Source organism: Cebus imitator, unplaced genomic scaffold, assembly GCF_001604975.1.
Source record: "Cebus imitator isolate Cc_AM_T3 unplaced genomic scaffold, Cebus_imitator-1.0 Scaffold136, whole genome shotgun sequence".
NCBI classification, from domain to species: Eukaryota; Metazoa; Chordata; class Mammalia; order Primates; family Cebidae; genus Cebus; species Cebus imitator.
The window spans coordinates 105665-121205 of NW_016107451.1; the positions used below are offsets into that span (position 1 = coordinate 105665).

Sequence of the window (15541 nt, forward strand, 5' to 3'; positions counted from 1 at the left end):
GATCACTTGAAGTCAGGAGTTTGAAACCAGCCTGACCAACATGGCAAAACCCCATCTCTACTAAAAATGCAAAAATCAGCTGGGCATGGTGGCGCACACCTGTAGTCCTAGCTACTCAGGAGGCTGAGGCAGGAGAGTCTCTTGAACCCAAAAGGCAGAGGTTGCAATGAGCCGAGATCACACCACTGTACTCCAGCCTGAGCAACAGAGTGAGGCCCTGTCTAAAAAAAGAAAAAAAAAAAAAAAAAAAGACATGAACAGGCATTTGTACTTCACCTAAGAGGATATACAGATGGCAAATAAGCACATGAGAAGATGTCCAACATCATTAGCAATCAGAGAAATGCAAATTAAAGCCAAAAGGTAATGTCACTACGCATCTATCAGAATGGCTAAAAGAAAATATAGTCACACCACCAAACGCTGGCAAGGATGTAGAGAAACTGGATCACTCATACATTGCTGGTAAGAAGAAGCACTCTAGAAAACAGTTTGGCCATTTCTTACAAAACTAAATACATAATTACCTTACAACTCAGCAGCTGTATTCCTAAGCATTTATCCCAGAAAAATGAAAACTTATGTTCACACAAAGACCTACATACAGATGTGCATAGCAACTTCATTCGTAATAGCCAAAAATGTCTTTCAATGGATGATGGTTAAACACAAACTGTGGTACAATTCTACCATGGAATACTGCTCAGCAATGAAAAAGGACACAGTATTGATACACTCAAGAACTTAGATGAATCTTGCTGACTGGAAAAAAGCCAATCTCAAATGGTTATATACTATGTGATTCCATTTATATAACATTTTGTTATATATGCTTTAGAAATTGGAGAACAGACGAGTGGTTGTCAGGGGTGAGGGACTGGAGGGGAGAGTGATGTCCATATCCTGGCTGTGGTATTGTGCTATCGTTTTGCAAGAGAAAGGAGGTAAAGGGTACATTAGATCTCACTGGGTTATTTTTTACAACTGTATATAAATCTACAGATACCTAAAAATTAAAAGGTTAGTAATTTTTTTTTTTTTTTTTTTTGAGATGAAGTTTCACTCTTGTTGCCCTGGCTGGAGTGCAATGGCACGATCTTGGCTCACTGCAACCTCCACCACCAGGGTTCAAGCGATTCTCCTGCCTCAGCTTCCTGAGTAACTGGGGCTACAGGTACCCGCCACCATGCCCAGCTACTTTGTTAAAAAAACGGTAGCGAGCTCTGTAAACAGCAGCAGGCTTAAACACTGCCTGATCAATAGGCCCTACCCACAATGGCAGGATCTGCAAATAGCTGAAGGCTCTGCAAACATGCATAGGCTGCCATGCACAGCTGAAGATGACATAAAGACACTCGAGCCTGCCCAATCACTTCAAGAGAATGTCTCCTGTGGGTAATTACAACAGCAACAATAACAAAAGCAGACCTCGGGCTCCATGACTTCAACAGGCAATAGAATCCAGTAGATTTCAATAATTTTGTTTTGTTTTTTATAGTATTTCTTTTAGAATTACCTTCATTTCATGATAAGTGATACTGGTTTTCCAGCTAAAGGAGTGATATAAAAATTCCTTTAAAAATAAATGCATGTGGCCAGGCACGGTGGCTCATGCCTGTAATCCCAGCACTTTGGGAGTCTGAGGCGGGTTGATCACCTGAGGTCAGGAGTTCGAGACCAGCCTGGCCAACATGGCAAAACCCCGGCTCTACTAGAAATACAAAAATTAGACTCGCTTGGTGGCATGCTCCTGTAATCCCAGCTACTTGGGAGGCTGAGGTAGGAGAATCACTTAAACCTGGGAGGCGGAGGTTGCAGTGAGCCAAGATTGTACCATTACACTCCAGCCTGGGCGACAAGAGCAAGACTCTGTCTCATTCATACATACATACATACATAGATGTAAGTATTAAAAAAAAAAAACTTTTTAAAGAAAATATTTAGTTAATAGTATAGGTGTGATAAAAATCTTAACAGTGGCATAGGGTGAACAAATGCTACGGTACAGATGCTGGATATGGTCTGTGAAGGCCTGAAGGCTGGGAGACACTGCACTCTCGAAGGGGTCAGCAAAATACAGCCCATGGGCCAAGTCTGGCCTGCTGCCTGTGTTTATAGATGAAGTTTTATTGGAACACAGACAGGCCGACTCACATATCTATTGTTTATTGCTACTTCTGCACCAGCAAGGCAAAGTTGAGTGGCTGTCACAGAGACTCCAAGGCCATGAAGTTGAAAATGTTTCCTATCTGGCCCTTTACCCAAAAAGGTTTGCCAATCCCTGATCTACAGCATGCCATGAAGGCATCGCAACTCTAGCCCAATGTCCTAACCTGCCCCAGGTCATGAGGCCACAGTGTGGAAGAGCAGCTGCTTCCAGGCAACCTACATCTCCCACTAGAAAAACAATCCAGTGGCCAGGCGCCATGGCTCACGCCTGTAATCCCAGCACTTTGGGAGGCCAAGGCGGGTGGATCATGAGGTCAGGAGTTTGAGACAAGTCTGGAGACCCTGTCTCCACTAAAAATACAAAAAAAATTAGCCGGCATGGTGGTGTGGGCCTGTAATCCCAGCTACTCAGGAGGCTGAGGCAGAGAATCACTTGGACCCAGGAGGCGGAGGTGGCAGTGAGCCGAGATCACGCCATTGCAGTCCCACCTGGGCGAAGTGCAAGACTCCATCTCAAAAAAAAAAAAAGAAAAAGAAAAAGAGAAACGATCCAGTGTGTACTCTGGGACACTCACGCCTCTTGCAAGATCCACATCCAGGCTGATAGTAACATTGCTGTTATTTTGATACTGGCTTTGAGCTTGACCATGTACTCAGGGAGGGGGGCCTTGGTCATCACCATAACCGCCAGAGTGCATAACACAGCGCACAGCACACACAAGCGTTAGGTGAGGCTCATTTATACCCAGAGCCCAGCATTGAGCTTTGATGCAACAAATGCTCATACTAAATGTCCCCCAGCTGCAGGTTTGCAAAACAACGATCTGCCTAGGTTTTTTTTAAAAAAAGAACATTATCTTCCTGGGTTTTTCCCCCACAGTAGCATCGGGTACATTAACAATACCCAGACTCCCTCTCAGAGATGGATGGCTAATGTTCCATAATTATAACTTTGCTGGAACACTGGATCGTAATCACCTTATAAGATCTGCTTTGGTAAATTTCACAAGCAAAGAACTTTAGGGGGTTCTATTAGCAAAGCTGTATAAAACAGAAATGTAATGTGTGAAAATGATTATAGCAGCTACCTGTATGATGTCCCTTAAACTATAAGACTCATCAGTATTAGTCTTGCAGATCCTAAACTCTTCACCTAATTAGAGTATTTTTAAGCAAACGCGTGTCTCTTACGGTCTAGTATCTCTACATGGGAACACCAGGTGTCATCTAACCAAGGAAGTTACCATCATGCAAAAAAATACAGATACTATCAGAAGATACTATTAACCTGCCATTAGTAGGGCTGACATTTTTATTCATTCATTAACTCACATAACAATGGGGTACATTTATATGAGGGTCACATGCTAGGCTCTGAGATGATACAAAGATGAAATGGGTGTGGAACTTTCCTCTCAAAAGAGCCTCAGTGAGGAAACTGCGTGTTCAGCTGGCCCACTACCTGGGGTGTTAACAAACGTTCATGGTAGGAAATAGGCAGGGAAAACAGGAAGTTTGTGGTCAAGTAAGTATGGAAAACACTAAGTTCAACAAAGCTATAAAGAGCTCTTTACCACTGAGGTTCTTAAAGCCTTCAAAAGTCTCTCACACAAGTGACAACCCCTCCCAAGACATTTGCTCAGAGTACACCATCAGACTAGAATCTCATGGAACACACTTTGAGAAACATTATTCTGGCCAATTAACTCCAAAGCAGCATGTGAGCGTCACAAAAGACAGAGGCTGAGCAGTGGTGTGCTGGCAAATTTTCAGGCACCGGCTCTCCAGAGGAGGAACAAAGAAACCCTGGTGTTTGCCAATTTCCATGGTGTAAACACTTCCACCATGGCTGACTTCAAGCTGCCCATGTGAGGTCACGGGACAGAGGGGCAAAGAGACGCACACAGCTGGCTCCATCACATCACTCAAGTGTGGGGAGAAAAAGCTCATTCCCAGTGGGGAGAAATTTGGGCAAGGAGACAGTAGCCTATGCTCCTCCATTCCCTCCACCCAGTCTGATTGTGCTTATAACCAGCAGCCCATAAATACATATAAGCAGCCAGGAAGAATGAGAACTGGTTATACAAAAAAATGACATCACTGCTTAAGAATGTGCAGGGCTTTGTGTAAGAAGTAGCCTTCTGGAAAGTCCTGCCACCTCCAGTCTAATTCAAACCTCAAATGTGACAGTTGTATTCCGAATGCTGAGGAACACAGTTGAGGGCTCCTGTGCTCAGGGTGGGGACAGAAAGAGTCCTAGGTGAGAAACAACGGGACACAGTGGCCCGTATGGATGGTGCTGCTTACCTGCCTGGCTTTTTGGTAAATGACTCCGAATTTGAATGTGTTGTTGACATCATGCTCATCATAGGACACAATCATCTGGGAGGCCTGGAAGATGTGGCAAGAAAAACATCAACATTTGTGACATTTGGAAGCAAGTGAGGAAGCACATGGACAAGGAAGCACCCACTTAGGTGGAGGGTGAGTCCCCTGGCAGGAAACACCCACAGACATGGAGGGAGAGAAATAACAAACAGACAGTCAGCAGGCAGCTCCCAAGGTCTAAGCTGGCTTCCAAAACCTGGGCTCCCCCGGTAGGAGCCAAACCTCCGTATCACTCATTCCATTCCCATCCAGATGTGCCAGCCACGGCTCGGGCGCCTGTGTCCAGCAGTTTACTTGACCCCAGTGGTGTAAAAAGTGAAGCCAGGGCTGGGCGCGGTGGTTCACACCTGTAATCCCAGCACTTTGGGAGGCCGAGGCGGGTAGATCACCTGAGGTTGGGAGTTCGAGACCAGCCGACCAACATGGAGAAACCCCTCTCTATTAAAAATACAAAAATTAGCTGGGCGTGGTGGTGGGTGCCTGTAATCCTAGCTACTCAAGAGGCTGAGGCAGGAGAATTGCTTGAACCAGGGAAGCGGAGGTTGAGGCAAGCCGAGATGGTGTCATTGCACTCCAGCCTGGGCAACAAGAGGGAAACTCCATCTCAAAAGAAAAAAAAAAAGTGAAGCCAGAACCCCAAAACTGGTCAGCATGGATAACTCTAGCCCTAATTCCAACTCAAATCAGCAGTATGATTCCGAGTAAGTCACCGCTCCTGACCAAACTTCAGTCCCCTCTGCATAAAATGAGAGGTCTCCAAGAAGACCACGCCAAGGAGGAACATACCCTAACACAATATGCAAAGAAGAAATGTTGAAAACCTGACTGCTGGTTCTATCTCATTTTCCATTATGCATCAGAGAGCTGATGACTGGGATCAAAAAACTAAACTCCAGTTCCAAATCCACTGTTTTTACCTATGTGGCTTTGAGAGAGCCACTTCTCTGGGGCTCAGTTTCCTCATCTGTTAAATGGAGATGTGTGGTTATGAAGATTCAATGAAAAAAAGCTGAGCACAGAGCAGCTCTATATGACCGTCCAGAAGTATCAGAGCTGAACCAGCTTATTGGGGAAGAAAAGATTTGGGAGCTGTTGGGATAATCAGAAAAAAAAAAAAGGAATGATTCTCAGCGTGGAGACTTGAAACTCAAATGTCCCTTCCAACTTTTACATTAAAAATAAAAAGACAAGAAAATTGAAGATAATTTTTCACCTGAACAAGAAATACTAATGCATCATCTTAAAATTGGTCTAGGAAAAAAACGTTAGTGTGTGTTATGGACAATGAACTGTAAAGTTATTGTAAGTTATCTTATTTAACCAAGTACTTTCAACTTGAGTGATCTGAGCTGAATTTGAAGACTATTAGTAAGTTATGTTTGGAAGTTTTAACTTTAATGAAGTAACTATTTGCTATGAAAGAAACAAACACTGAATTACTAAACAAAGATGGTGCAATATCTTTGTTTTGTTTTTGTTTTATGAGGCTCCTGAGAATCAACCCAACTGAGGCATTTCAATTCACTTGACTGAGAAACATGTTAGTATCAAAAGGGTGCAAGAAGGCACTGGTGTGAAAAGTTTGATCTCAGAGGCTGGTCAGTTACCGTGGTGCACTTTCTGGTCACTTTGTACAATGCAGATTTGAAGCACAGTGGTGAAAGCATTAAATGTGACATTTGACAAAAAAAAAAAAAAAGGAGGGATTCAATCACACGTTATGCGAGAGGAAGAACAAGCCAGGCGCAGCTTCTCGGCCGGAATCTGGGCCCCGTGTGAGGTTGCCACACACTGTGAGCCTCTGCGAGGCTCTCGGCTGTCTGGGGAAATGGACACTTCCCAGCTACCCCAGAGAGGGCACTGCTGCCCAACCTGGAGCCCTCCACTCCGGCCTGGGTGAGTCACAGGGAGGAACAGCTGCCCTGCCAGGGTGAGGCACCAGGCCATGGAGAACTTCCAAAGAATGTTCTAAACTCTGCAAATTTTAAAAACACACACATATGTGCCTTTCAGCCAGATTAACATCCCAGCCGGACTCAGAAGTCCTTCAAATGTAGAAAACATGAAAATACAGCTGCTCTTCCATTATTACCAAGGCTGGAGGCTTTCCAAGTCATGCAGAGAATGGTGCAAACAGACATCATTGGTCCTCTCAGTGGCTATGATTTGACAACCAAAACTGCCAAACCTATAGTTAAGTTTAGACGTTTAGGATGGGGTTTTCATGTTTGGTTAAACCCCACTAATTCGGTTTGAATTACAAAGGGGAGGTCCGTCTGCATGATAGAAAATGTTCAATGGCAGGCAGCACTCCTGGTATCAACAGATGCTAAAGGAGCTGAACACAGGCGTGTGGAAGACGAGCGCTCTGTGCAGGAGAGGACTCCGCCATTCACTCAGCCACCGCAGACGGATAAATGGCTGCTTCTGGGAGTGTCATGCCCAATCCTGAACCCTGGAAGTGCTTGTTCCAGTTGGGCACGGTAGCTCATGCCTATAATCCCAGCACTTTGGGAGGCTGAGGTGGGCGGATCACCTGAGGTCAGGAGTTCAAGATCAGCCTGGCCAACATGGTGAAACCCTGTCTCTACTAAAATACAAAAGTTAGCTGGGCATGGTGGTGGGTATCTGTAAACCCAGCTACTTGAGAGGTTGAGGCAGGAGAATCACTTGAACCCGGGAGGCAGCGGTTGCAGTGAGCTGAGATCGCACCATTGCATTCCAGCCTGGGTGACGGAGCAAGACTATGTCTCAAAAAAAAAATGTTTATTCCAGGGGATTCTGGATGTCTCCGCTGGGATGGGGCCTCTCTTCCTCACCAGACGTTTCCTCTCATGGGTCCTGGTTGTCAGAGTTGGGACTCAGAACAGACAGAGCCAACCCTAGCAGGCCTTGGCCACTGCAGCGTGGCCCATGGCAGAAGCTCAGAAGCGCGGCTCTGCTTCTGACTTCCGTCTCCAGAGCCTGCTGGCCCACGAAGAGGCAGTCGATGCTCTGGGTCTTCTCCTGTGGCCAATTTCAAGTAATTCATGGTCCATGGTGATTTAAGTCCTCTCATGCCATAACGATCCTTCAGTGGGTTTATTATTGCTGCTCCTCTTCCCACTCACACCCCCGTATCAGAACTGGAGTCAATATCAGGCCAATTCAAAGGAAATGGGTATCGGAAAACCAGCCATTTCATGAAGGAAGGCAGCAGAGACTCACAAGGCCTGAGAGCTGCAGTAACACAGGCAATGGCAGGGTGGCTATCTGGACTTTCACTTCTTAGTGAGTTTCCGCCTGCTGTACTTCCTGCCCCTCCGTGACAACAGGCTGGATATGCACAAGCCCCTCCAGCACTGGCCTCAGGGAGGTACCACTGAGGTGCGGTGGAGAAGCTATAACACTGCTACACCCTCTGTCACCTTTACAACAGCCTGGGGACCAGTTTGACTGGGCTGGAGGCCTAGGCATGGCTGAGGACGGGTTCCCAGTGGACCAGTTTGTGAAGGGCAGGGCAGGGAGAGAGGAAATATGAATGCTTATTATGGAGACCCCAAGAAACCCCACTATGATGCAAAGAACTCCCCAAGGAGCCCCGGGTCTGCAAATCCCTGCCAAGCTGCAGGCCCCCATGGCAGGAGGCATGAAGATCTCACCTTGGGGTACAGGACAGGGTTGAATTTCAGTCCCACCGCATCATCACAGAAAGCCTGAGAAGGGAGAAGAACAAACAGTTCAGGGGCCACCTCTGTAGAGGACATCCGGGCTCCTCTGCCCTCCACGAGAACCCAGCATGGGAGGGCAAGTTACACGGGTCAGGAGGCCTGGGCTGGATTCCGACTGCTGCTCACTAATGGGTGCCCAGGAATGTCAACTCGCCTTTCTGGGGTTTGCTGGTAAAGTGCGAGAAGGGATCAGACAAAGCCTGAGACTTGTCTCCATTCTGGCCTGATGACAATGCCAAAAGCTACCCAGCCCACAACTGCCACCAAAGGTATTCGGCACAATTCTGTGACATTCTTGCTCCCAGAGTGAGGATCCAACCAACCCAGCTGACTATCCTGCTCACCCCACTTTGCTAACTCAGTTCCCAAGTTCGCAGGCTCAAGTTTGACCACTCAAGGGGGTGGTCAATCTGGAGCATCCTTCAGCCCAACTCAGGCCTCCCCTCTGCTGTGAAGGCTCCCCTGGCCGCCCCATCCCCACTCCTCCACTGACGTCCTATGGCGCTCACCACATCCAGCCCCGTTTTTCCACTTCTCTCACCTCCCAAACTAGCTGTGAACTACATGGAGGTGGAGACCATAGATGATACTGTTCCTGAGCAGCCTCCACACCAAGGATGAGCTGGGGAGTGGGAAGGAAAGACAGAGGCATCTGCCCACAGCCCCCCCCAGCTCCCATCCATGTCATCAAGGGCCAGAGTAAAGTGGCCTCCCCTTCCCCAAGGGCTGAGCCTACCCAGGACACACCTGCACCCCTACTCCAGAGGCCAGCCCTGGGCTGAAAGAGGAAGCCACCTTCTCTCACAAGTTAATTTCTCACCTTTGCAATCTGAGGGACACTGGGAAGCTTGCTCAGTCCAACCAAGGGGATCCGCTCATGCACCGTCTTCACTTTGGACCTGCATGAAACGGGAGAAAAAACGACATCCCTCAGAAATAGTCAAGGAGGGCGTGGTAACTCACTCCGGTCATCCCAGCCCTTTGGGAGGGTGAGGTGGGTGGATCACTTGAGGTCAGGAGTTTAAGACCAGCCTGTTCAACATGGAGAAACCCCATCTCTACTAAAAATACAAAATTAGCCAGGCGTGGTGGCGGGTGCCTGTAATCCCAGCCACTCTGAGGTTGAGACAGGAGAATCGCTTGAACCCTGGAGGCAGAGGTTGCAGTGGGTCGAGATCCTGCCACGGCACTCCAGCCTGGGTGACAAGAGTGAAACTGTCTCAAAAAAAAGAAAAGAAACAGTCAATGAGGAAAGCAGCTGAGATCACGGCATACAAAGCACTTGCCTGAGGACTCCCTGAGGCCAGATCGGCCTCGTTTGGCCCGACATATGCTGGGCACGCACTTGCACTTAGGTATGCTGGGAGGTGGCTACTTAAAGAATGAGCCTGATACATTTGTCTGCCACTGAAATATGGGAAATGCAAATAAGGTCCCCATTATTTTTTGGTTTGTTTATACATTTTTGTGTTCTCCCAAGGAACTGAGTACAGCTTCTGGATATATTTGGGTTTTGTCATGAAATTAAGCCTTTATGAAAAGAAAACCTAGTATTTGAAAATCTGCGTTTACTCAAAATATAAATGGGATGGAATCTGCTTTATAAAGGGATTCACCATGAGAGTCTAAATTTAGCCTGTTCCCTTCATTCATTTAGCATATTATGAAAATGCTGGATTTTACTGAATGCTTTTCTGCATCTGAGGAGATAACCATATGGTTTTTAATCTGTTGACCTGGTGAATTACATTTCTGTTGAGCCATTTTTTGATTCCATGGGTAAAAGTCCACTTACTTCTGACGTATTATTTTTAATATCCTGCTGAATTTATTTATTTTTTATTTTTATTTATGTATTTATTTTGAGACAGAGTTTTACTCTTATTGCCCAGGCTGAAGTGCAATCTCAGCTCACTGCAACCTCCGCCTTCTGGGTTCAAGCAATTCTGAGTCTCCCGAGTAGCTGGGATTACAGGTGCCCGCCTGTATTTTTAGTAGAGACAGGGTATCGCCATGTTGGCCAGGCTGGTCTCAAACCCCTGACCTCAGGTGATCTACCCGCCTCAGCCTCCTCAAAGTGCTGGGATTACAGGCGCGAGCCACTGCACCCGGCCGAATTCAATTTATTAACACAGTAGTCCCCCTTATCCATGGTTTTGTTTCCCACAGTTTCAGTTACCTGCAGTCAACCACAGCCAAAAAAATATTAAATGGAAAATTCCAGAAGTAACTCATAAGTTTTCAATTTTGTGCTGTCCTGAATAGCATAATGCAATCTTCCAGCATCCCACTCCATCCACCTGGGACGTGAATTCTTGTTCTGTCCAGCGTATCCACGCCCCACACATCAGTCCCTTAGCAGCCATCTCAGTGATCAGACTGGCTGTTGCAGCATCTCGCTGCTTGTGCTCAAGGCACCCTTATCATACTAATAACGGCCCTGAAGTCCATGGTCCATGAGTGATGCTGTCAAGTCAAACATGACAGAAAGAAACTGTTAAGTGCCTCCTTTAAGTAAAAAGGTGAAAGTTCTTAATAAGGAAAGAAAAAACTTATATGCTAAGGTTGCTGAGATCCATGGTAAGAATTCTCTATCTGTGAAATTGTGAAGAAAGAAAAAGAAGTTATTGCTAGTTTTGCTGTTGCACCTCAAACTGCAAAAGTTATGGCCACAGTGCATAAATACTTAATTAAGCTGAAAAGAGGATTAAATGTGTGGGTGAAAAATATAAACAGAAATGTGTTTCCGTTGATGACAGTCAGGTTTGGGACTATCTTACATTTCGGGCATCCACTACGGGTCTTGGAATATCTACCCCACGAATACGAGGAGACTACTGTATTTTATTTAGATTTTCACATCTCTGTTCAAAAGCAACACTGGCCTATTTTTTATTTTCTTGTGCTTCCCTTGCCAGGTTTTGATATCAAGGTGTTATTCCAGGCTTGTGAAATTGCTGGATAGCTTCTAATCCTTTTTTTTTTTTTAAGACAGAGTCTCGCTCTGTCACCCAAGCTGGAGTACAGTGGCACAATATCGGCTCACTGCAACCTCCGCCTCTGGGGTTCAAGCGATTCTCCTGCCTCAGTCTCCCGAGTAGCTTGGATTATAGGTGTGCACCACCACAACCAGCTAATTTGTGTATTTTTAGTAGAGACCGGGTTTCACCATGTTGACCAAGCCAGTCTCAAACTCCTGACCTCAAGCGATCCACTCACCTTGGCCTCTCAAAGAGCTGAGATTACAGACGTGAGCCACTGCGCCCAGCCTGATCCTTGTATAATACAGAGATTTTCTATTCCTTAAAGGTTTGCCAAAGCTAGTCTGTGACATCTCTGGGCCGGCTGTTTTTATAGGAGGATACTTTTGGCTACTATTCTAATTCTTTAGTGGTGAATGTTTAGGTTTTCTACTCCTTAAGGAGTCAATTTTGGTCATTTATATTTTTATATAAAAGCATTCATTAAGCACATTTAAACAAAGTTGTTTTCGGCATTCTCTGAGGACTTCCTCTCTGCAATTGTCCTCACCTTTACTGATGTAATACTATTTGTTTGTATCTTTTTTTTGAAACAGAGTTTCACTCTTGTTGCTCAGGCTGCAGTGCAATAGCGCCATCTCGGCTCACTGCAACCTCCACCTCCCAGGTTCTCCTGCTTCAGCCTCCCAAGTAGCTGGGATTAAAGGTGCCTGCCACCCCACCTGGCTAACTTTTTGTATTTTTAGTAGAGATGGGGTTTCACCATGTTGGCCAGGCTGGTCTCAAACTCCCGACTTCAAGTGATCCTCCTGCTTCGGCCTCCCAAAGTTCTGGGATGACAGGTGTGAGCCACGGCACCCGGCCTGTTTGTAGCTTTTCCTTGTTTCTCCTTAGCAGTTTTAGCTGGAGGTTTATCAATCTTACTAGTCTTTTCAAAGAGACACCTTTCCGGTTTTTTCTTTCACCATCTCTCTCCTTTTTTATTTTTGCTTCCTACTTCACAAGTCTGTTCTTACCTTTTTCACCTCTATTTTCTTCAGAGTTTTTTCTAGTACTCTTTTTCCAACTTCCTGACCTACATACTTACTCGTTTGATGTTTTTTGAAGTGCATTGACAACTATACATCTTTAAGTACCACTTTAACTGTATCCCACACAATTCGATACGTAGTATTTTCACTGTCATTTAGTTCTAAATATTTTGTCAGTTCTTTTGTGATTTCCTCTTCAGTCCATGATTTATTTTTTAAAGTCTTTTTTTTTTAACTTTCCAAATATGAGATTTTTTTCCCTCCAGTATTGTAATTGTTGACAATGTGTCTTATATTCAGGGAACATAATCTAAAGGATATATTTGAAATGTGTTGACTTTAATACATGGACTTTTACTTTTTCCTATGCTACATGGACTTGAAAAAATGTGGTTTTTTTTCTTTTTTAAGAGCAGGAATACGTTACCCAAGATGAAATTCATTAATGTATCGTTCAAGTCTTCTACATCCTCACAACTTTTTGCCTGCTCAAGCCACTGGTTTCTCAGAAATGTCACAATCTCCCACTGTAACTGAGTATTTGTCTACTTCTTATATTGCTGTTTTGCTTTTTTAAATTCAAGACCGTGTTATTAAGTACCAGTTAATAACTGTGAACAGAACGTGTTCACAGAACATCTGGGTGATAAAGAGGAACAGAACGTGTCCTCTTCATCATCACAGAGCCCAGGGCCTCTAGGGCACCAAGAAAAAGGGATCTTTCCCTGCCCAGTTTCTGAGGAAATTCAAAAGCAAACAAACAACAGAATAAGGTGTTCAGAGTCAAAAGAACTCCCTTGTGATTGATAAAGACCACGTGGGACCACATAGCTTAGTGTGCAGATGAAATGCGTCTAACTAACGCCAGAATTAACCCAACTTACCCACCTAGTCACAGGCCATGCTGGCCATGGGCAAGCCCCTTCCCTGGGGCTGCTCAGGTGAGACTTACTGCACAGGAGCCCACCCTCCGGGCAGCTGGATCCAAGAAGAAAGGGGGAAGGAAAAGGACTACACATGTGAGTTCTTGCTCCCAAATACACCAATCAGAGAGGACAAAAAGAACCACGGGTGTTACACAAAAGTATTCCCTCTATGCCACAGGAAACATCAGGAGTGGGAAAGAAGTATTCCAGGTTACAAAGAAGTACACACTCTCCCTAGTCTTTTGGTCCTGAAATTTTATTTTGTCTGATATTACTATTGCTATGCCAACTTTTATGGTAAGCATTTTCCCAGCGTATCTTTTTCCATTCCTTTACTTTCAATCTTTCCACACCATTTTGCTTTACGTATGTCTCTTATGAGCAGAATATAGCTGTATTTTTAATTCAGTCTGATAGGCTGGTATTATAATAGGCTAATTTAAACTATTTATACTTATTGCAATTACTATTATATTTGAAAAAAAGATTTTTTTTTTTTTTTTTGAGATAGAGTCTCACTCTATCACCTAGGCTGGAGTGCAGTGGTGCAATCTCAGCTCACTGCAACCTCTGCCTCCTGAGTTCAAGTGATTCTCCTGCCTCAGCCTCCTGAGTAGCTAGGATTCTAAGCACATGCCACCACATCCAGCTAATTTTTTGTATTTTTAGTAGAGACGGTTTCACCATGTTGGCCAGGCTAGTCTCAAAGCTCCTCGTAACCTCAGGTGATCTGCCTACCTTGGCCTCCCAGAGTGCTAGGATTACAGGCATGACCCATCATTCTGGCCTGAAATTATTTCTAAATCATCATTTTATTTTTTTTATTCCCTGTGTTTTCTTTCCTTTTTTTCTCTTCCTTTCCTACCTTCAATTGAATTTTTTTTTCTGCTTTTTGTTTTTGTTAATCCTCTTTTTATCCCCTGATAATCTGGGAGCTATAGACTGTATTTCTGTATCTTTCCTTACACCTATTTATATTTTTTTTCATCAAACTCTAAGATTTATGCCTCTTTCCTGAGGGGCATAAATAAGAAACAACAGAGTATGCTTTATCTACTGAACATTTTTTCCTTCCCATTGTCCTAATTACTTTTGTTTTTAACTTTAGTTCAAGCCTCCTTTTAAACAACCAAAAAGCCCACTTTTTCTTTACAGTCAGTAATTAAATTTATCAACATATTTACCTATTTCTTGTCACTTTCTAATTAAATCTTTTCTGGTTTTTCTTTTCCTCTGATTGAAGTATATCCTTCAGTAATTCTTTTTTCAGAAAGAGCCCAAGTGGGACATTCCCTTCGTTTTTTTTACATCTGAAAGCAGTTTTGTCTTTGGCTTTTCTAGGTACAGAATTTTAGGTTGAGGGTTATTTTCCTTCTTTCTTCTTTTAAACACTTTAAAGATATTGTCCCACTGTCTTTAACAACTATCGTGGATAAGGAGAAATCTGTTCTCAGCTTAGTTCTCATTAAATCATAGATTATCTTGTATTCATCCTCAGATAGCTTTTTAATTTTTTTTTTCATTTTTAAACTCTTTTATTTCTGATGGTTCACTTCAACATGTCTAGAAGTACTGTTTGTTTTAAAACACTTTCAGCAGCATGGTCTGTGCTTTCTTTAATTATGAAATATTCTCAGCTAAGACTCCTTTGGTATTTGTTCATTAGTCTATTATTTCCTTTTAGAAAGTCTTTGAGACAAATGCCTCCCCATCTATTAACCACATATTTTTTTTTCACACACTTCATCTCTTGACCTGCACTGTGTTCTGGAAGAACTTCTTGGGACTATCTTCCAATTCATAAATTCGCACTTTTTTTTTTTTTGAGATGGAGTTTCGCTCTTGTTGCCCAGGCTGAAGTGCAATGACATGATCTCAGCTCACCACAACCTCCGCCTCCGGGTTCAAGCAATCCTCCTGCCTCAGCATCTCAAGTAGCAGGGACTCCAGGCACATGCCACCATTCCTAGCTAATTTTTGTATTTTTGGTAGAGACGCGATTTCACCATGTTGACCAGGATGGTCTCGATCTCTTGACCTCGTGATCCACCTGCCTCGGCCTCCCAAAGTGCTGGGATTACAGGTGTGAGTCACTGTGCCTGGCGTGTTTTCCTTTTATAACCATGAGTTCTTGATTCATTTCTCTGCATCACCATTTATTAACCATTTTATGGATGCTATCCATTATTTATCTCATAAAGATCTTAAACATATTTAAGTGATTTTGAAAGTGGACCATTATTTGAATTTCATCAGCAGTAAATTCAGCTCCCATTTGTTGGCGATTTTTGAATATCTTTCTGGCACCTCCTCTCCTCTACACTCAGTGCAAGCCA

The 15541-nt window shown here is 44.2% G+C and overlaps 1 protein-coding gene across 19 annotated transcripts in view; it reads right to left on the reverse strand.

The window, feature by feature from the left end:
- RAP1GAP2 (RAP1 GTPase activating protein 2) overlaps positions 1–15541 on the reverse strand; it is a 273881-nt gene that overhangs the window by 45685 nt on the left and 212655 nt on the right. For all 19 annotated transcript variants that reach the window (XR_005202360.1, XR_005202359.1, XM_017541614.2 and 16 more), the window contains 3 exons: positions 9088–9166; positions 8199–8252; positions 4477–4560 (listed from right to left, as the gene is read on the reverse strand). Coding sequence is in view for 17 of the 19 variants with exons in the window: in XM_017541614.2 (XP_017397103.1) it covers positions 4477–4560; positions 8199–8252; positions 9088–9166 (217 nt within the window). In the remaining 2 variants the exon portion in view is untranslated. The remainder of the gene's footprint in view (positions 1–4476; positions 4561–8198; positions 8253–9087; positions 9167–15541) is intronic.